This window comes from Bemisia tabaci, chromosome 7, assembly GCF_918797505.1.
Source record: "Bemisia tabaci chromosome 7, PGI_BMITA_v3".
In the NCBI taxonomy this organism is placed as follows: Eukaryota; Metazoa; Arthropoda; class Insecta; order Hemiptera; family Aleyrodidae; genus Bemisia; species Bemisia tabaci.
The window spans coordinates 27828778-27850512 of NC_092799.1; the positions used below are offsets into that span (position 1 = coordinate 27828778).

Sequence of the window (21735 nt, forward strand, 5' to 3'; positions counted from 1 at the left end):
GATGAGAAAATTCCTACCAATTTCACGTTTTCATTTGATACACGATAGAATAAAAATTCGATCACAGAGGACCCGTATCACTAGTTAGGTATGTAAATTAACTTTCGAGGCCACATACGATCCATCGATCTATACGATGTATCGATATCGATTGGTTCAACATGTAAACATAGCCTCCAAACCATATGTCCAAACTTCAGAATCAGAAATCTGAGGCTGAGGAGAACGGCATGGAGAACGGATCTTTTTAGTGAAAGAGTTTTTATTCCTGTGAGTACCGAATGCCGATAAAAAGTGTAATTGATTAACTTTTTCTCATTCTTAGCTTTTCCAACTGAAATCCTAAAATTATTTTTGTTTGAGGTCGTCGCAGCGGCCCAGGCCGAACGAAGCCGAATTTTGATGAATTTTGCTGTGCCGGCGCTATCGCTGTGCGTTTTCTTAAGAATTGAAGAATTCCCAAAGAAGTGCAACACGTGCACTTGTATTACATGCTCGTATTTCTCCTCTTCAGTCATGTCTTCATTTGCCGTAATGATCATGTAGATTAGTGCCACCGTGCCAGTGCTACACCTGTGAATTTTTCAAACCTTCAATTTAGCGCAGAATGATTCATCTGCAGCAATTCCAGGTGTTGTTGAGGGCCAGATAAAAGGCAAACTTGGAAACCATCTCATCAAAATGCCTGCTTTTCAGGAAGGGAGCATTGAGGTAATAATATAGCTGATTTTTTTTCTATTCCTCGTCTTTCTCAGGTTGCTGAGGTCAAGCATTACAACTCCAGCAGGCCGATTATTGACCGTTCGAAGCAACCTGATAAGACATAGAAATGCGATTTATTGCATGGTTGAAATAGGGCTATGTCTTGTCATGTTTTGCTGATATAGTTTTAATAAGTGGATTGCTGCTGAGAAATTAATCAGTTTACTGTTAACACCCAGAGAAAACCACTCCACAAAAAAGAAGATTAACCCGACGGATTTCTCTTACATATACCAAGTACCAGTTCTTTTCATTTGCACCATCCTTACCATGACTCTTTGAACAGATTAAACCCTTTCAAGAGAGCTTTTTTTTAATCCACGGAATGGACTGGATTGGGATCCTCTACAATTAGGACCAGTTTCAGAACGTACTACAGGGAAAAAATTCAAAGGGCGGTTGTTACAGTGGTTATATGTTAGTTTACATTTTTATGCATTGATTCTAGACATTGAACCTTCAATTAAACTTAGTTTATTTACTAGGGAAATGATCATCTGTGTGATCCCGCTCTTTTGTAAGTGGCTGTTTATCTGCAACGCGGAATTAGGCCAATCAACCGACAACAACAACAACCTGTACAGGTTAGAATTCGGTGTAACCGCGATCTGAACCCATCTCGAAAGAGGGTTCCAAACCTTCCATTGGAATGCAAGGAACAGGCTGAATAGTGTCTGTGGACTGGAATATAAAAGTGAAGCGTTTTGCCACTTTCCATTTTGATCCTCTGTGGTTCAGATAAATACTAAGATGCTCCTAAGGCTCTTTTTTTCAATGGAACGCAATGAAAAGGGTAATCTTTAGTATCAAGGACAGCACAACTGAAAGTCCATTTTCAGCAAACATTTTGGGAATCAAACAAAAATTTTATGTTACTAAAACAGCTTGAAGTAGGTAATTTTTTTTTGTAAAATTATCACTTACAATTTTCTCAAAATGAATTTGCAATTTGTTTTGTTTTCCTGGCCTCCACCATGGCCACAAAGTAATACATATTTAACTAGTTATCTCAATTATTGCTTTATTCGGTGTCTTTTTTTTTTTTTTTTATAAACAGCATGTACAGGCTCAAAAAATCATTGTAATTCATCCAGGATCGCTCTACGTTCGTATTGGGCGAGCTTCAGATCACAACCCCCACACAGTGCTTCATGCAATTGCACAGCGCAGGACAATTGGTGGAGCAACGCATGTAGACACAGTTTTACCTCCAGTTGTCTCTAGGGTTAGTAGGATCATCTGATCATCAATTTTCAGGATTCCTTGTTTATTTCGTTCATCCGGTCAAGGCTCATTTCTGAATTTACAGGGTTCGAAAGAAACCCGAGTTTTTTAAAGAAGTCCTACCTGCGGGAAAAATGGAGTTTTAATGGATGTGGTGGGTTTTTTTCTTCGATATTCTATTTCTATTAATCCAAATCAATCAAGCAATTACAAGCATTCATATCTTGGTGAGACATTGATTTCTAGAGCTCCTGGTGTGTGATTAGCATTCCTTGTAAAATTATGAAGAGAATAAATGTAGCACAATGCTTTAATTCCTACATACCTTGTTTGGAGGCCCTTTTAGTTAATGCCCATTCTTCAGTGAGCGAGTGAAGATCAGAAGTAAGATGATCATATCAAACATTTTATCAATGTCCGAGACTTATTTTCGGTTTCTTTTGTTCATGTGGGTTTTTTGGGGCTTTTTTTAAAGACAGGTGTTTTTTAGGGTATTTTCCCCAGAGGCAGGTTGTTTTGCTGAAACCCGCCGCTGGGGAAAATAGGACCAACCCTGTGAATTGATGCCGAATTCAAATTTACACACTATCCTTTCTTGATACAGCATCTAAAAACAATTCTACAAACAGTGGTTTTCCTTTCTATCAAATAGGCAATTGAGAGAAAACACGGCCGTAGAGCAGTATGTGCAAAAAGGAAGTTTAAAGAAAATGGGCTTAGTAGCTTCTGAGCTGAAAATGTTATTGAAGGAAGCCTCCGTTCTTTTGGATTATTGGCACCCATCATTCTAAGACTGAGAAATTGTGAGGATGATTGAAATTCGACAAACTTAATTTTCAACTTTACAAAAAGGACCTTTTTCTTTTTCATGTTCAGCAAGACCGCTGTAAGTTCTATCCTCTGCATACTTTCATGGTTGCATTTTGTACACACAAACAAAGTTACAAATAAGGTTAGAAATTGCCAGTTCAGGGCACAATTTTACTCTTTGATTTTTTCGAACCGCATATCTTCGTAAGCAGAAATTTTGAAACACTGCAATGGAAACACGTGGTTTTGCACTTTGACCATCAATTTGTGATCGAAAAAAATGCTTGATGTGACATCTTGGATTCTCATATTTTTTAGAATGGCAAACCAGAGAGGCTTTATTTTGGTAATATTTTCAAATATGCTGAGTGAAAAGTTGCCTCATCTTAAAAGAGTTTTTGTTGAAGATAATCGTCTATGTATTTATTATGATTTCTTACATTTGATTTTGCAGGCGAAAGATTCGCATCAAGTAATGGAGGATTGCCGTTTGCAGTTATCGCACACGTTACAATCAAGTCTACAATCAAACGGACAACGACGATATGCCACTCCTCCGCAACAAATTGCTGCTTTCAACAGGTACGGATTCAAACACTTTTTTGTTATTTTTAGGTGCATAATTTGTAAGTTCCATTGTTATATATAACAGCAGACCTTATTACCAAACCTTAAGAGCCTATAGATGAATGTAGAAGTTTTTAAAAAATTTCAAAGTGTTTCCCAAAGAATTTGACAATTACTGCCAGATGTTTTGCACATATACTAGATTGTCTGCAAGCGAAGAGGCTTTGTTGTTGATAAAATCGCAATTGAGTCATTGATGCTATTGAATGGAAGAGTGTCGGAATTTTTTTGGTGCAAAGAACACAAATTTCACACTCAAGTGGAATTATTACCCTTTGTACTTTGCAAGTCGAAAAATATGCTCAGAGAAGACCAGTTTTAAAGTTTTTCAGCTGACATGTTTGGGGCTCACAATGGACCACCAGACAAAAAGTTTTAAGCAAGCAATATGGTATAAGTTTGTACACCAAAATTTCACGTAGACACCATTTGTGCAGTTAAAGTATTGGAAGTAACTCTTCACCCAGATACTAACCATGTGACAATGGGTCTGATCAGCCGCAACCGCGTTGAAATCGTAGAATGGCCTGTCCTGTCTTCCACCGTAACTATCCGAACTGTTCCGAGTTGTCACTTTTGGCACCGACCCGGGGAGGAATAGTTAGTAGGAGTGTCTGTGGGAGCGAGGGAATAAATTGAAGTAAGGCAGATTTAGGTTCGACGGACCTCCTAAATCAGCTACTCTCATACCAAATAATAAATTGATCCCCAAATTTAAACTTCCTGTCCATATTTTAAGAAAAAAAAGCCATAATCTACAGACGTTTAATGGCACACTAGAAGTTACCGTAACAGTCTCTGCGGTGTGAAAATATTGCAAGCTCAATCTCAACACTTTGGGATTGCTGTCACAGGTGGTTTACTCTTTAAGCAACTTAGGTTGGGGAAGGGAGACTGCTCGATTAAAAAATCTGCCAAAAGTGTTGTAGTGTGCTGTTTGATTCTTGCGACAGTTTTCCCCCTATTTTTGAGACGATAAAGTTGACAACCTGAAACCAATTTTTTTATGAAATTTGTTTTTGTGCCAGGAGGACGGAACCGCAAACAATTAGCACAACTATTGGAGCTTGGGTCAAACCAGAATCAGACACTGTTATAGGCGATGATGTAAGTTAGTTCAAATTCATAAATTTTAACAGGAAGCATAATAACTTTCTCCATTTTTTTTTATCTTCCCTCCTTGTAAGAAGAAAATGAGATCTTCCATTACAAGAGTGAGGCTGCTGTGTAATCTAGGTATCGCCTTGAAAGTAGGTGTTTCTCGACTTTTTAGTGAGGAATGCACATCAGAGATCATAAAAGCTCCAAGCAGCTTTTTTGACATGAATAGGAGTTTAAAGTCATAGAAATACCAAGTACATATCGTAAAGGCCCGTATCTTATGATGTCATATTCTAAAGCTTGCTAATCATTTTTTAAACCTTTAAATTACTGTCCTCAGGTTTGGTGTCATTGTGAAACTAGGGGTCTTGATAGGGTCTTTCTTGCTCAGAAAAAAAGCAAGTACAATTGTGTATAATTGGGATGCAGTCAAACCTAACTAAGTCAGAAACTTTTTAAATCGAAAACCCCGGTAACTCAGGATTAATGGTTTGGTCCCGATTTTTTGTTTGCGAATACCAAGTCCATTTAACTCGGGAACCCTGCTTAGTCAGAATGAACCCTTGGTCCCGTGCATTCCTATTTAGTGAGGTTTGACTGTAAAGATGCATCAAGTAAAGAAATTTTCAAGGAGAACAAATTAATATTGATTCCACCACTTACAATTTAGCGTCTAATTATGAAATATTCTAACATACAAGGTAAATTATGAGAAAATGAAGACGTATACCATTGTAACATCAGCAATGAAGAAGAGGTGAGAAAATTAAGGAGGAAAGAAAACGAAGAAAATTCCATCATGACTAAAGATTTAAAAAAATTTAATAAATTATCGAGGGAAATTGGAGAAAAAACCAACCCCCAAGTTTTTCGAACGTTAATTGCGAAACATCTGATTTACAAAATAATTATTCACCCAACAAAATCTAAAATAGAAACTCACATCGATATCGTTATTTTATTGTTATTCTTTAGTGAGACATCCCATTTCATAATTTCTATGATTTAACTCATTACATATATATATTTTACCAACTTGGTGTGAAGACTATTCATCCCAACTTTTAATTTAAAATTAAATGTAATTATTACTTCTACACAAATTTAAATAAAAGCTATCTATTCCTCTTATAAGTGAAATTCATATATCATTAAATTAAACAACTCTGTACGAGCCCTATTATGAATGACATCATGTAAAACGAAAAAAACATAAATAAATAAAATAAGTGAAGACCTATAGTTTTAACCATTGTGATTTCACAGTAACACGACTGTCATACAATTCACATGAAGATCAAATTATTTCTTCCAGAAAAACAGCATAATTATTAACTTCAAACAATGATGACATCATGTGCAAGGGCTGGATACATCTCTTGTTACAACTGCGGTTGTTAAGTAAATAAACATATACCTGTGAAGGGTACACAGTGGTCAATTCATTTAAAAATTTTATCATGTGTGGTCACATCTTAATTAAAATTGCAAATCAACCGGAAAATTTGACAAAATTTTCATCAGCCTGTCGTGTTAACCTTTTTGTAAAAATCCAGCGCGTTCCAGAAAATTGTGGAGGCCTAGAACTAAATGTACCCCTGAGAAAACAAATGAAGTGATTTAGTTCCAAGCCTCTGTGCCCATTCAATTGTGAAAATCTTGTCAACAATTTGCTTGATCTATGATTTTAGGTTCTACTATTAAACCCAGATTTAGATTACAACATCCATTTTCCGATGCAGAGAGGCCAGCTGAATCTCCACTCAGGAATAGGAGGATCTCTCACCTCAGTATTAGCAAATATGGAGTCAATATGGACTTATCTAATTCGGAACAAGTTAGATATTTCTATCAAAGATCTGAAGGCAAGTACATTAGTAGGTAAAATCCTCTCCAATAAATTAACCTAACTTAATTTTTTTCCCTTCTCTACTCGAAAATTAAAGGAGCCGAGATTCCTGTTGCCCTAGATTTTTTTTTAGTTTTTCTGGACCACCAGAAACCTCAGTAAATTTATTTAGTCATGCAGCAAATGCTACAATTTTCAATTATTGCTTTTGGACTCAAACACTTTACAGATAACTCCATGTCACAGTTTGGTGTTCATCCCTCTTCTTCACCTTGCTTTTTTAAAATCCAATTTTTTAAGTTTAAATTCAACCTTGATTCTAGTATTGCCCACCAAGTAGTAGAAACTTTTCGACTGCGCAGGTCAAGCAGCCTCAAATGTCAGATGATCGCGCAAAGGGGTTTTAAAAATTGGAAGGCCGGTTCATGCCAGCATGAAAACATGCAAAAGTAAGCAAAGAGCAAATAAATAAGTCAGGATCTCAATTTCAAAAGCTAAGAACATTCTACACCCAGCAAGTTTTTCTAATCATACTTCTTTTAATTTGGTGACATTGTGCATTGAATAAGTCATTTAAAAGTTGATTTATGTATTTGTTGCATTTATAGCTCTACCGAGCAGTTCTTGTTATCCCTGATATCTGTGATAGAACTCATATGCGAGAATTGATTTCTCTGCTGCTAAATGGTATGGGTTTTGGTGCTTGCTTCCTCGTTCAGGTGAGTACTCAAGCATTTTGTTTTTACTGAAACATATAGCGGTTTGACGCACAAGTCGTTTTAACAACCATGTTGGTGATTTTTTTTTTGCAAATGTGCGTTACATTATGTCATTAAATTGAAATTTTTATTATAAAGGGAAACAAATCATTCAAGCACAATTTTCCCTGTAGAAAAATGCTGTTTGGTGAAATACTTATTACAACTTATCAGGAAGGCAACTGTGGATGCATTAAAATTGGCAGTAGATTCGCTTGCCGCCACAGCTGCATGCCCAAATCTTGGTCTGGTTTTCAAGACTTCCTCGAGACTGGAAGCAGGAAATCAGGAGGCTGCGATGCACAAATGATGGGTCGAGTTAGACCAGAAGCAAGTCTGCAGTTGCCTTCCTGATCAGTTTTAACTAGTGTTGCACCATGCAGCATTTCTCTACGAGGAAAAATTATGGTCCAATGAGCTTTCTTGCTCTGTAATGAGGATTTCAGTTATACTGTATTTTAATGCATGTTCGTTAAAAAATCAGCAACACTCATATAATTTTCTTTATAGTAAAACCAGTTTTAAAACCCCACGGAATATGGACTTAACACAAAATTTTGTAAGTACTTGATGCATTAAAGTTCATAAACAATTATGAGCTTTTTCTTGTCTACCCTGAAATTTTCCAATAAAATTCTCATCAAATACACAACCAAGCTCTCAAACTCTTCACTCTGAAGTTAATATTAAATATAATGGGCAAAAGCATTGAACCAATCAGAAAAACAACCACTTTCTTAGGTTTTTTTTTTTTACTTTTTCAATTTCCTCTCAGACACTATCATTTTATTGAAACATACTTCATCTTCAGATCACGTTTTCACTCAACAGAAATATTAGAGAAACTTCTAAGGCCTAGGACAGTCAAAGACAACTCTGAAACAACCTGCCCTCAACCCGTCCTCCATGTAGAATCTCTTCTTAAGCTTAATTTGAGTTCTTGACCTTGAGCGGGTGTTGACGGTAAGGCCCCGGGATCTCCCATCCTTAGCAACGGGGGGACGAACTATTCCAGACGAAACCGCGTGCAGCCCGTTAATAGGAGTCACAATTTGAGTTCTTGAAGAATACACAGAATAAAAAGTGCCTAACAACTAGGGCAAGCGAGAAAAATGACAATACAGCATATGACCCAAGATAAGTCGAACCCTGTCTTCCATTTTTGCCATCCTTTCTGGGGCTCTCATTACAAAGCAATTAAGTGGTCTTAGCCTCAGGAATTTGCACTGCTACTTCAGTGTAAAGAACGAGGTTGAGAGTGTGTTTCTGCGACTGTGTGTCAGTGGTCTTAGAGGGCGCCCTCTTATCCTACAAACCCTAACTGCCACCATTTTAGATTCCACTCCATCCCTCGACCCTCTCATCGGTCCCAATCTACCTTTTGCACCCAGAGGAACTGAATCAAGGACCTTCTCATTTGTTAATTTATTTGTATAACATTATTCCAAAGCCCCATTCTTCGTGACAAAAATTAAAACCAGAGCTGATTCTTGCTCTTAATGCAGGGGAGCAAATAGTTGTAGGCCTCTGCGATTTTTGAAAAGGCCACCACAATGTTTTGAAACGCGAAGGGTTTTTGCAAGAAAGTCAACACAACATGCTGATTAAAATTTCGTCCAATTTTTAGTTGATTTGTAATTTGCTAACTGATATTTGCACAAATTGTTTGAACGTGTTGTTTGCAGGAGGCAATAATCGCTGACAGAAAAAGATTCTGTCTGTGTGTATAATTTAAGGAACATGTCCACAGTCAAGTCTTGACTATTTGGCCCGCTGAATTGTTTGCACCCCTGCTTAATATTCAAGGTTGAAGTTCACTTACTGTTCAAGTTCATTGTAAAGTTTCAGCCGTTATATAAATCAATGAATGTCAATATTAATACAAAATTTTGCTGGCAATGGAATAATCACAGGATCATGCTGCAGCAACTTTTGGGGCTGGTCTCGCGTACGCTTGCGTTGTCGACGTTGGCCATGAGAAAACGTCAGTGAGCTGTGTTGAAGATGGTTTATCCCAAGCAAACACCCGAATCCGAGTGAGTTATGGTGGTGGGGACATAACTCAGTCGCTGCACTGGCTCCTTCAGCGTGCAGCTTTTCCGTACACTACTGCCAATCCAACCATCTCTTACCATGATGCTGTACTGCTTCAGAAGTTAAAACATGACCTTTGCCATGTTAACATGGACATCTGCGGCTGTCAGGAAAAGAACTTTGCAGTCCGGCAGCCGGGTAAACCTGCCGTGCGCTACACCTTTCAGGTATGTCTATTTAAATCTTGTATTAGGTCTATAAAATGAAAAAATTGCGCAAAAAAGTGTCAATTTTAAAAAGGAGAAAAACTAGATCCAGTAAATTTACATTCTGTCTTCACAGTTGTTACTTTTTTGGTGTACCAATTCAAGTAAACATTATGGATAATTCTTTTGCAGGTATTTAATCTAGTATTATTAAGACATCTTTTTTTTGGATCAAAGTTTGCACTAAAAAGCCAAACCTTTAGTTCAAAAGACCGCTTCTTTGACAGAACAAACTTGACTTTTTTTAAATCTTCATATTTCAGACCCATCAAAATTCTATCTAATTTAATTAAAATCAGATTTAGAGAGAAAATTTTGAGTCACACTGATTATTGACTGCCGCCTTGAAACGCCTCCTCTAGAAAAAGTTGCAACAAGTGAGATTCGAACCGTTTTTAACCCATTTTGAATTCCTGGAAAATGGAAGTACTCACTTAGAAGATTTCATGCAAATGAATTCCCAAGATTTTAAATAATGATTCCACGAATTGTGGCATGCAGTGTCACAAATTTTGTATCATTTAAGAATGCACTGAATTCAAATGCACTATCTCGCTAATAAAAAATTGGGATTATCTCATTTCTGGCAGGTTTCTTTATAGTGAAAGAAGAAATATATTCAGTGGGAGAACATCATTTCTGTAGAAACTGTAAAATTTCATGCTGATTACTTTCTTTCCAGTCAGCACATACATTTTTTCAACAAACTAATTCAAAGTACATATTATGTCTTATGAAATCGTTAATATTTTACAGGTTGGCGATGAGTGTCTCATAGCACCATTAGGACTATTCCAACCTGAATTATTTGATCTGACAGGCAAGAAAACTGTAACAACGCAAAAGAGGACACTCAGTGACCCTGAAGATCCTTTTGATGCAGAATTCATTCGAGAAACTAGTGTAGGTATCTAAACTTTAAAAGCCATTTTGGTACAAAATAAATGCTCCCAAAAGTTTAGGTTAAGCTTTGGCGAGGGTAATCTCACGGTAACAGGAATAGTTGTGTAGCCATGACCATGAACAACATAGGGCATAAAGGTTGAAAATCGAGGTAATAAATCAAAAAGAATGATGATCCCAAACTTGTCACTGCAAAAAATCATGAAAAGTTTACACTTTATTTAAAAATATGAGACTGTAAAGACTTAAAATGTGTAGTCGGTTACAATGTTGCAGCTTTGATTCTGAAGCAAATGAGTAATTTTTTGCAATAAATTAGTATTGATCATGGACTCGCTGACAATACTTTCTGAAAAGGGTTTCTAATGTTTACAAGAATTGCAGTATTGAACTAAAATTATGATTTTGCTGTGAGAAAAATCATCAAAAAGGTGTTTTGCCATAATTGTCAACACAATGGGTCCATTAAACGCAAGAAATACAACCAACTGAATACACTCTTTAAGTGTAAATTCGCTGGAAAATCAAGTTGGGCACTCCAAAAAGGTTTTAAATCCATTCCTTAGCGCGCAATCTGCGTAGTTCGTAACTTGCTCACTCAATTTTACCACGTATGTGGGCGGTTTTTCTTGGTGGCCGGCAGTCAAGTTTGCCCAGAGTGAGACCTAACCTAAATTACCTAACAATCTTGTGAACTGTTTTCAACTCTCGTGAGATTTAAACTGATTCAAAGCTTTTCTTCTTGTAAAGTAAGGGAAGAAGAAAGAAACAAACGTGTGAAAATGATTGAAATCATACAATAGATAAAATTAGTGAAATCGTTTGTTTACTAAGGTTAATTTTTTCTTACTCCTCTGCCTGTGCAAACCTGGTTGGTGGTGACTGGAAGACGTTTGAAACTGGAACAAGCGTGTTACAAACTACGCAGATTGTGAGCTGAGGAATAGATTTCAGACTTTTTTAACATGCCCAGCGTTATTTTCGTTTGATTTTTTCTGACAGAGTTCATTTATTTGGCTGCATCTCTTGTGTGTAAGAGACTACTTTAGCTGCAGTAGTTAGTGGAATGTTTATCTCGCCAGATGGAGGCAGGAGTTTCAAAAATGTGTTTAATTTGTTTGTCGCTATGTGTACTAACTTCAACTGGTAAGTTGGACTCATTCACCAGGAAAATTTATTTTTTTGAGGAAAATCAGTGATTTACAGATGTGTAGCATCAATTGCTCAGCCCTGTAAATCTTCATTTTAACCTAATTAAAGTGGAAGAAAGTCCCTGAAACTAGGTGTTGACGTAAAAAGGACCCCTCAGATGGACATATCTATTAGTGGGCAAAAAGTTATTCTACTTGATCTGAAATGAACAATGATACATAAAAAATTGGACCAAGCCTTCTATTACAAGTGCCTAAAATGGTTAAACAGCGGCAGGAAATAACATTCTAACAAAAGATGTAATGTCATTAGCGGCGTGGGACAAAAGAAAATATGGAGGAAGCTGGCGGTGATACGACTGTTGTAACTGGCGGAGAGGAAGAGCTTGTTGTTGACGAGCCCAGTGGAGGTGGTGAATTCATTGTAGACTCGGGACAGTTACCTGGCTTAGACACTCTTATTTTGGACAGCATAGAACGCTGCGGTAAGTATCATGTTTCTGACTATTTAATTGACTCTTATGAATTAATGCCTGTGCTTAAATCTGATGGACGAAATTATGTATACAATAACAATCTGCAAATTCTCCCCAGTTTCTCTTCAAGCACCAAAAAATTTTAATTGAATGAGGAAGTTACGCTGTAAATCTTATGTTCTCATCTGTTCTCTGTTAATTTACTGAAACATAGAAGTTGTACAATTACAACAATACCGCAATGGTAGTTCACCTTTTTGCACAGTGTTGTTCAACTATTCATCATGAAGGTCACTTTTAATGCACACGGTGGCTTTGCTTTAGTTTATCATTAAACAATTACCTACAGACTTTTTTTTAAAAAAAATTTAATTTAATTTTTAACAGCTCAATTCGAACAGAATACCTAGGTAATCCAAAAAAGTTGTATTTTCAGTGTGGTATAGAAACAATATAATTTTCCCTAAATTGTGGTGTGCTTGGAATTACATTTCTTTAATGTTTAAAGGAACTGTATGTTTTTTTGTTTTTTTTTTTTAGTTTTTTCCAGAAGTGACAGATTTTATGTAAATGCACATTCATTCAGAAAGGAATAAATAGGACGGGTGGGGGAAGAAACTATAGGTAAAGCTCAATTTACTGGATTTATTAGGCACTGCTGCTAAATCTGGCCAATATTAATGTCAGCTTTTTTGCAGCAACATTGTTAAATTTGATGTCTGATTCCTGTATTTTTTCCCCCATGTAATTGGTGTTTAATACAGAGCTAACTCTAATAATAAGCTCAAGAGTAGTATTAGTTAAATTAGTTTAAGTATTGGAAGAATGGTAAATAATTCTCAAGACTTGAATGTCTGTGTCATTAATGTTTTATTTTGCCCTGCAGGCACTGATGACCTTAAGAAGAAAATGTACAGTTGTATCTTAATTGTTGGAGGAGGAATGAAATTTAGCAATATTGGATCTTGGCTTCAAAACCATCTCTCTTTGCAAATACCAGCTCAACATCGTCCAGGTGAAAATTAAACACAAAATTTCCTAACGACCAACCTATATCTGATTTTTAGACAAGAAAAAAAAACACCAAGAAGAATCCAGCACCATTCTTATGGGAAATCCCCTCCAGTCAAATCAGATGAAACTTTGATATGTTGCTCAGCTAGTCATTCTGATCAAAAGCTCTCACGGGCCCAAAGAGATCCCATGTGCGGTTTTCGAGATATTCGCTGTTTTATATGCGTGAACGGAGGTCCCGTCGGCCGTACCATTGTGCAGCATGCTCGAACCCTTCCCTTCCAGTCCACTCCGGCTCCTCTCCGCTTCTCCGCCACCCATACCTGAAGCTCCGACTCCGACGCTCACAAGGCTTTGCTCATCGTCGCCGGCCCGAGTGGCCTTATCTGGGTGGTGGTTAGACCACCTGGGCCAGTGGGCCACCTCGTGACCGTTGGAGTCCGAGCCTCGAGTATGGGTGACGAAGAAGCGGAGAAAGGCCGGAGTGGACTGGGAGGGAAGGGTTCGAGTAGTGCTGCACAATGATCCGGCTGGAGGGACCTCCGTTCAAGCATACAAAACGGCGAATATCTGGAAAACCGCACATTTGATTTCCATGGGCCTGCAAGAGCTTTTGATCAGAATGACTAGCTGAGCAACATATGAAAGTTTCATCAGATTTGACTGGGGGGGGGGGGAGATTTCCCATAAGGATGGTGCAGGACTCTTTGTTCCTAACCTAACTTGAGGTTCCACACTATTCTATGGAGAAATCAGAGCTTAAAAATCCAAATCTCTAATGAGTTTCAGTGCAAGACTGACGAGGATAAGCTTTTGAAAGCAGAACCTTCTTTTCTCTGTCAGGACTTTTTATTTGTTTATTCTTTTTGTAACACTGACAGTTTAACAGCTCATGCAAACAAATATTCCAAGTGTATATGATGCACAGTATTGAAACAATACAGCGCCATGAACAGAAAAAAATAAAATGAGACAACGATAGTATAGAAAGTAAATAATAATTCAGTTAACATGGCCTTAGCTCGAAAGGATCTTTTCTTTAATGAAAATTTTAAAAAAAAGTAACTTCAACATGATCGACCTTCAGTATTTACTGTAGCATCCTAAATCAACTTACTATAATTATACACTACTACTACTACTAATAATTATACACTACTACTAATACAACAGTAGCATAAAACTAAATGCCATCAGCAAAAAGTAAAGCATTCTTGGTATGGTTTTGTATTTCGCCTAAAGAACCTCAAACTAATTTTAATCTTTGATTTTCCATTTGTTAATTTATTACTCATGTATAATTTCAGAACAAATTGATGTGATCACCGTCCCGAAAGAAGTGGACCCTGAAATCGCTACCTGGAAAGGTGCCTCAGTCATGTCGTTCCTGGAATCTGCGCAAGAACTGTGGCTCACACCTGCAATGTGGCGCAAGCACAGTATCAAAATTCTGAGGGAACGCGCTCCGTTTATTTGGTGATGTTGTCTCTTTTTAGTTTCGGAATTCTTAATTGAATCAAATTCAACGGGAATGAAACCCAAGTTTTTTTTATAGACACTGTAGGGTTTTTGAGCCCTAGTTTTTCAGGGAGCTGTTCAGTGTTTGGGCTAGGAAATACTTTTGTAAAGATATCGGCAACGTTTTGAGACAAAGGTACATATTCAAATCAAATCCTACCTTTCCTCTCCTCTTCTTTGTCAATATGATTAAATATAAACATGCCTGGTCCTTTCAAACAGTAAAGGATCCTTACTGAGTGAAATAGCTTTCCGATTGTCAGCAAATACCACATTTGGATTTTGAATGAGTTTGGATCAGTCAATCTTGGTTAAAAAAAATTACTAGCCACTTTAAGTCTGATACAGTCACAGCCATTTCTATGTATTCAGCCTCAGTGATGGAGCGGACATTATTTATTTGCTTTCCAATTTGCCAAGTTACTGCTGCTTGGACCAGAAAAGCTACAAATCCACTTAGAGATTTTTTGTCCTAGATGCAATTGACCATAAAATGCATGAACTGGCTGACAGGACTTGTGATATCTTAGTTTTAAGTCTGTAGTGAAGTCCTTCTTAAGTACCTCATCATATATTTTGCTACATTTTTTTTCTGGACGGATTTTCATTATATCTTCTCACTTTGCTCAGAGCAGAAGTCCAATCGGGTCTAGTATTATTTTATAGATAAAACAAGCTGTCTGTTGCTCTTCTGTAGGATGTCTGAACAATCAGCTCACTCTTATTATCGTAATCAAATCCACCATTATTGATGGTGCTGTACAAGGATTACGTTTGTCCATGCCACAATCTTCTAAGATTTTATTTGCATTCAAACTTTTACTTAAAGTAATGGAGTAATGGTATCTTACTCTATTCAAAACGATAACATGTGCTTTGATACCTCTAAATCTCAGATAAAACAAATTGGCTTTTGCATGACTGTTTTTGATGCAAAGTTAAGGAACAACTCAATTTATTGATCGAATCTTACTGAAAACTATAAAATTTTCATGGATTTGCAATTGGTGGAGATACCCGAGAGCATCAATGGAATGCAGGGATGTTTTATATTAGATGGAAAGATGACATTTTACAACCATTATCTACTTGGTTGCCTACCTTATTCTCGAGCTCTGATTATTCCGCCAATATTTGAGGCTAATCTGAGTTGACACTGGATGATCATAAATGCGATAATGACCACAAAAAGCTGTAACAGAGAACCATGACATAACAGTAGAACTTATTTCGATGAAAGTACTGACAATATTTTCATCTGAGGCAGGTTGAGAGTGATAGTGAAACTATGGTCTTCTATGCAACTGAAGTTAAAGTCTTGAACACAATTTCACCTCAGGGGTTGTTAAATTCAACATAGGCGCCCTTAGGTGCCCAGAGCTTTAGGATCAGTTTGTAATGAATATTATGAGTGAAGAATAAGTAAGTTTATGAAGTTATTGAAACAAGGATTCGTAACACAAAGATTATCCAAAAAGGTTCTGTGCTGGAGGACGGTTTGGATAGTGTTTATTCATGAATGCTTTTTGGAGCATGGTCAATCTTAAATTTTAACAAAATGAAAGAATGTTACATAGCAACAAAAACTACAGCAAATGAAATAGAAAAGTGTCACAGTGCTTGATGAACTTAGCTAAGTAAGAAGCAAAAGGATAACTCCAGGACGTCTAGAGATATAATCACGACTCATTATACAGAGATGTGCAAGTTTACAATGAAAGTAACATCACAATAAATGCATCACAGTAAATTAATTTCCAAGTACATGGTACACAAAATATTGTCTCCTTTCCACGAAGTTACAGCAGCAGTAGCTAATTTTAGTAGAAATACCATGCAAAATTGTTGAAGCATCCTCTATTTTCTTCCCTTGTGTAAAAAATGGCTCTTAGTAGAATGAGAAATCCTGTGAATCCTAACTAATCGAAGGTGTAGGTCCATCATTATATTGAGAAATGAAGGAAAAAGTTAAACACAAAAATAAGTAAATAATTTAATTTTCAAAAAAAAAAAAAAAAAAACAGGTGAAAAAATTTAAAACGACTTGAAAATTTGTTATAGTGACAAACTCACAGAAAAAACTTGCTTGAAGCAAATATCATGCAATCCATGAGCAGAAAACCTCAGCTGGTCATGTTTCAGTTGGAGTGATGCCAAAATTAGCTAGAATCAAAATGAGCATGTTGAGTTTTCAGTAACTAAAATGTAAAATCCAACTTTCAGCTAATTGAAATGTAGATAAAAGAGGAAAATGTGCTTGTCGACCATTCTGAAGGTTATGGACAATCATCTTTACGGTTTTAAGCCATGAAGTCTAGGACCTGGGTTAGTCGAAAAATTCCGAGATTCATCAGGGAATGAAAATTGAAGCGTGGTTGTACGCACCAGGAAATTTAAATGAAAAGTTAGCCTGTGTCTTTCCAAGAAACATCAAAGTAAGCTCCTGAAATTCTCAATAATTGTCTCTCAATTGAGTAGACTGAAGTTGTCAAACCAGTTTAAAGTTTTTGCGCCAAAAATGAGCAAGTTTTTGTGCCATGTATAAAAATACAAAATCGATTTTATTTTCGAAGAGCTCGACAGATTATTTTCATTTTTGGCCGAAACTGTGCAGGAGTCACCCCACTACGAGAAAATTTGAAAGGGGAAAGAGATTTGATTTACTTTTACTCAGACTGTTTGTTTGATGCAATAACTGATTTTAATTTTTCATTTCTCCAGACATTAATCTCGTATGTATTGAACCTACCTGTTTATTCAAGCAAGGCTCCGGGTTTTGATTTAGCATCTTGTGAATCATTCTTTTTGTCAATCGATGCTGAAAAACAGTAATTATTTGCATCAGCTAATTGTTATAATCAGTAGTGTATCCTTGCTATGAAATTCTTGAATGTCATTATTGTCACAACAGAGAAAGAAGTTGACTTAAAGTCATAGCCATTGATACGTGTACTCATCATAAAGGGAAAAAACTCATTTGAGTAAAATTTTCCTTTTTAAGTTACTCTGTTTGGAGGAACACTAAAGCTATAACTTTATGTCAACTTCTCTGTCTCTAATTTGGGAGGTGCTCTATGCCTTCCGCTCATTGCTGCCATGTAAATGAAATGGGTACTACCAAGTAGAAAAAATCCATGTATAAAAATGAGTTAGAAATCAACATAATGGTCAGTTGTAATCAGAGACATTGATCACTGATCAGAGAGGAAGAATGAATTACCCTTTTACCCTTCCATTCTCAATGACTGACCATGAGAATTTTTTTATCTTTTGTGGTAAAATAGATTTATTTTGAAAGTACATGATTTTTGTTTGTGTAAGTTCTGCTTATATGTTCAGGAGGATTGTTGCTCAAATTCCGAAAGGGGAAAGGAGGTGACATTTTATTTGATGGAAGTCAGAACTTCTTGTCCAGAAAAAAATTTAAAATATTGAAAATAAGTTAACATTTCTCTGAAAAATGGTGTTCCTTATGTGAGACGTCCTTTCCTCATTCTTTTGGTCACATCTCTGCCTTGTAACTCCTGTCTTGTTTAGTATTTTAAGTATCCTATTACCTCAGGATAAATCTCCATTAAAGTTGTCTAGGATTTAATGTTCTATGTCATGATCTCTTGAAGTAAATCAGTCTTTGTTTTAACTATTTTCTGTTTTTCTCTCAGACCCAAGATCCTCTGCAAATTTTTTTTTAGAATACTGGAGGATGTGGAGTAAGTTACAAAATATATATTTACCTGCTCCAAAACAGATTCACAAGTGTGGGCTATCCAAAACAGGAAAACCAATCGTTGAATGGATGAAAAAGCCCCAATCACTTTAAAAACCATTAAACCATCGCCCACAATATCTTGGTCTGCAAAAATGACTTGATTGGTACTTGGAACTATTGATGTTGCAAATCTAAACATGTTGAGTGAAATTAAAAAGCCGTAAAACTTCATCATATTCTTCACCAGAATCATCAACTTTTTGTGTATTTTAAATAAATTCTGAAACTCAGTCAATTTATTTTGACAAGATGCCTTGTGGAGCTTCTTAAAACATGATACCCGCACCTGCAGATTTTGCCTTGGTTTCACATACCGGTAGTTATCTTCTTTTAAATATAACTGGAGCAGTTTTTCATCAACAGAAAAGTCATCTGTGACGGAAAAATCCATCCACAAATTACGTGATGATCTCTTCAGGGCATGTATTCTTTCATTCACTTTCATCAATATCTTCTTACACAACATGACAGCCAGTGCAAATTGCAGTAGAGGTGCTGCAGGCAGGACTACCGTTTCACTGATAAACAAGTAATCGTAGGCATAAAATGGGAGATTGTTTCTTTGAGCACTGGTTAAAACGTAAAGTAGTTCAGTAATAGTCATGATTCCCAAGACAAAGATACTTACTATTACACCATATCCTGCAAACTTTTTGTAATTTAAGACGACACCCTCTTCCAGTAATAATTGGTCTATTTCATCAAAGTTCTTCAGAACTTCGTGTATTTGGTCACCCTTTAGGATGTACATTGCCATTGTATAGATTGATGGCATCGTGCTCATTTGAATGCTGATCACAAGGACGATGAAGGTTGCGTTAAGGAGATTTTGGAAGTTTGCCAACAACCATAGAGTGCCTCTTGTGTAGCCAATAACAGTTATCGCCCAAACACAGATGGCAAATATATATTCACAGTAAAAAAATATTTTCTCATCCTTATTTCTTACTGACACGCCAAAAAGTTTGTAGAAATTTATCAAAACTGCAATTTGCTTTTTAAAGTGATTCTTTTTACTCGTCTTCAACATGCTCACAGACGTTATTTGGAAACTTAACTGTTGTTCACATTGCACTGTTTACACGAAGCCATATTTGTGGGTAGTCCAATTCCAAAGGATGTTTCAGCTTGAGAGATGAAACTGGTATAGTACAATTCCTGAATGTGACCATTTGTAGGAAACCTTTATATTGCCCATGAACTCGAAACTAGAACGTTGGCATCACTGTCTTTATGAAAGCCCCATGGACATGTTCTCACGAAAATTTTAGGATTAACAATTCAAAGTTTTCATCTGCTGTATTTGGGTCTCAAAAATGTCTCCCTATTAGCGTGACAATTTATTTAATTAGTCGTGACTATTTCTTTGGAACACTAGAATACGCAAATGTCGTCCAGAACTCTGATTCTGATTATCCGGTCCAACTCTATGAAATTAGGTAGGTAAGTATGCTCCAAAATTTTGTTTTCTTCTTGCAGTATTCTCCTTTCGCCTTGGAATGGTTACACGCACTTTTAACATATTGGTATTCCATGGAGCAATTTTAATAGGTATCCAAGCTTCCATGAATTGGACCGAGTTTTGGGTTATGTGGACCACATTTTGCAATGAGAAACCACTATTACTGCCTCATTTTAGAAACAACATATGGACTGCATTTTGCAATTCGGAACTAGAATATAAGGCTTAGTTTAGAAACGATGTGTGTACCATTAGTTGCCCTATGCACATGAGTGTTTTCAGGGATGAGCTAGATATTTTAGTTCCTAGTTACAAAAAGTAGTCCATATACCTAAGCCATTGGTTTCCCTCCGCAGAAAGGTGCTTTTATGGAAAAGCCAGAGATAGTGGTTCCTTGTTGCAAAATTTAATCCATATTTTGAAAATTAATGAATTTTTAAGTAATTTTGCATTCAACTAGCAAATTTTACGCGCTTAGTCTCCTGTCAAAAAATGTTTTGTCACGAAAAAATATTCAGTCTCCGTAAAACACTCGTTAAACTTAGTCTTCAGCCTTGAATCTTCACGGGGAATAAAACTTCAAACCTCTGTTTCTCGGTTCAAACTTGGTGCATTTCTGTTAAACCAGGTCTAATCATTATAGCTGCCAAGCTTAAGAATCAAATAGAAAGCAGAGGATATTTTATATCAAGTAAATGGTAACGCACTGGGATAACTGCTGTCAAGAGGACGTTTATGTGCACACAAATTGAGACAGGCAGAGACCCCTTCCAAACCTTATTTCACCTAGAGAAAGTGATTAAGTTGATTTACTTGTCCAATGAGCCATGCATCACTGAATATTTGAGAGTAGTCTTTCAAAGGCCTGCCTTGAAAGTTTCCATTGTCACGAGCATTAATTATTCAAGCAACCAACTCAATCTAGTGCTTTCTTGAGAATTTCTGAAGCTTAAGTTCTGTGCAACCCACAAAGCATAGCTCTTGGAGAAGGAATTCAAAATTGATAGTGATAAATGGGCTATCTACTGTACAGCATAGATAATACATTCAATGCTATGTAACTTTATTTTAATTGTGATTTTCTTTCTACCTGTGAAATTCCAATGCCATAAATGAAAAGCAATTTTCGAAAATTTGCTATTAATTTGGCATTTGACCTCTCCTCTGTCAAACTAAAATTATAATATAATCCCTAGTAACAATATGATCTGTAAAAACATTATTCAAAAACTCTTAAAAAACTGTTAAAATGTTCGTATAGATATTAGGAAACCCTTCTTGGCTATTTTTTAAAGTAAAATTTACGAGTGGTATAGAGGAAAAAGGTGTTAAAGAAGCTCTTAAAATATCACTGTAGTTATTTCACATTTAATTCAAACATTTTTAGTGTCGAATAACTACAGTTGATGTTCTAAAAGTTTTTTTTCACACTTTACCTATTACTCGTAAAAATTTTACTGCTCGTAAATTTTACTTAAAAAAACAGCCAAAAGAGGTTTTTTAATAAGAACATTTAAACAATTTTTTCAAGAGTCCTTGCTGCCAAGGACAGCTCAAATTTTGAAAAGCAATTTGTTGCGAATTTATACATTACCTTTATCACGTTTATTTTTTACCTATATCACATAAATATGCCTTCTCACATTTTAGGTAGGTATAAGTTTTTAGATACATTATAGGCAGGTAAGCTGTGAAGTAGAACTTCATTTAATTGATTTGATAAAATAATATAACAGGACAGATGAATTGAAGCTTTAGTCTGTTCAGGTTAATTCAGGCATTTTTGACAAAGTTAATAAAATTCACATTATAATCAAGTGATCTTCTAATAAAATGGAAAAAATTAATTTACCTTATAAGTGATTAATTTGATTATATAGAATGATAATCAAAATTTTAAGGTGCAATTTAAAGGTAGGTTTCTCGCATCTCTTTAACATCAAATAGACCAAGGTACTTCACACAAAGTGATGCAGTATCATAAGAAGGACAAATAATATAATGCAAGAAA

The 21735-nt window shown here is 36.2% G+C and overlaps 1 protein-coding gene across 2 annotated transcripts; it reads left to right on the forward strand.

The window, feature by feature from the left end:
- The first annotated feature begins 186 nt into the window (after positions 1–186).
- On the forward strand, positions 187–18136 carry Arp8 (Actin-related protein 8). Of its 2 annotated transcripts, XM_019043956.2 has the most exons (11): positions 187–711; positions 1820–1987; positions 3251–3378; positions 4452–4530; positions 6216–6389; positions 6982–7092; positions 9045–9392; positions 10188–10334; positions 11799–11970; positions 12848–12976; positions 14283–18136. In XM_019043956.2, exons 1-11 carry the CDS (start codon positions 682–684, stop codon positions 14453–14455), a joined length of 1659 nt encoding a protein of 552 aa, XP_018899501.1. In that variant the 5' UTR covers positions 187–681; the 3' UTR covers positions 14456–18136. The 2 variants fall into 2 exon arrangements, with proteins under 2 accessions (XP_018899501.1, XP_072158858.1); XM_072302757.1 differs by lacking the exons at positions 187–711; positions 1820–1987 and adding an exon at positions 2017–2140.
- The last annotated feature ends 3599 nt before the right edge of the window (positions 18137–21735 follow it).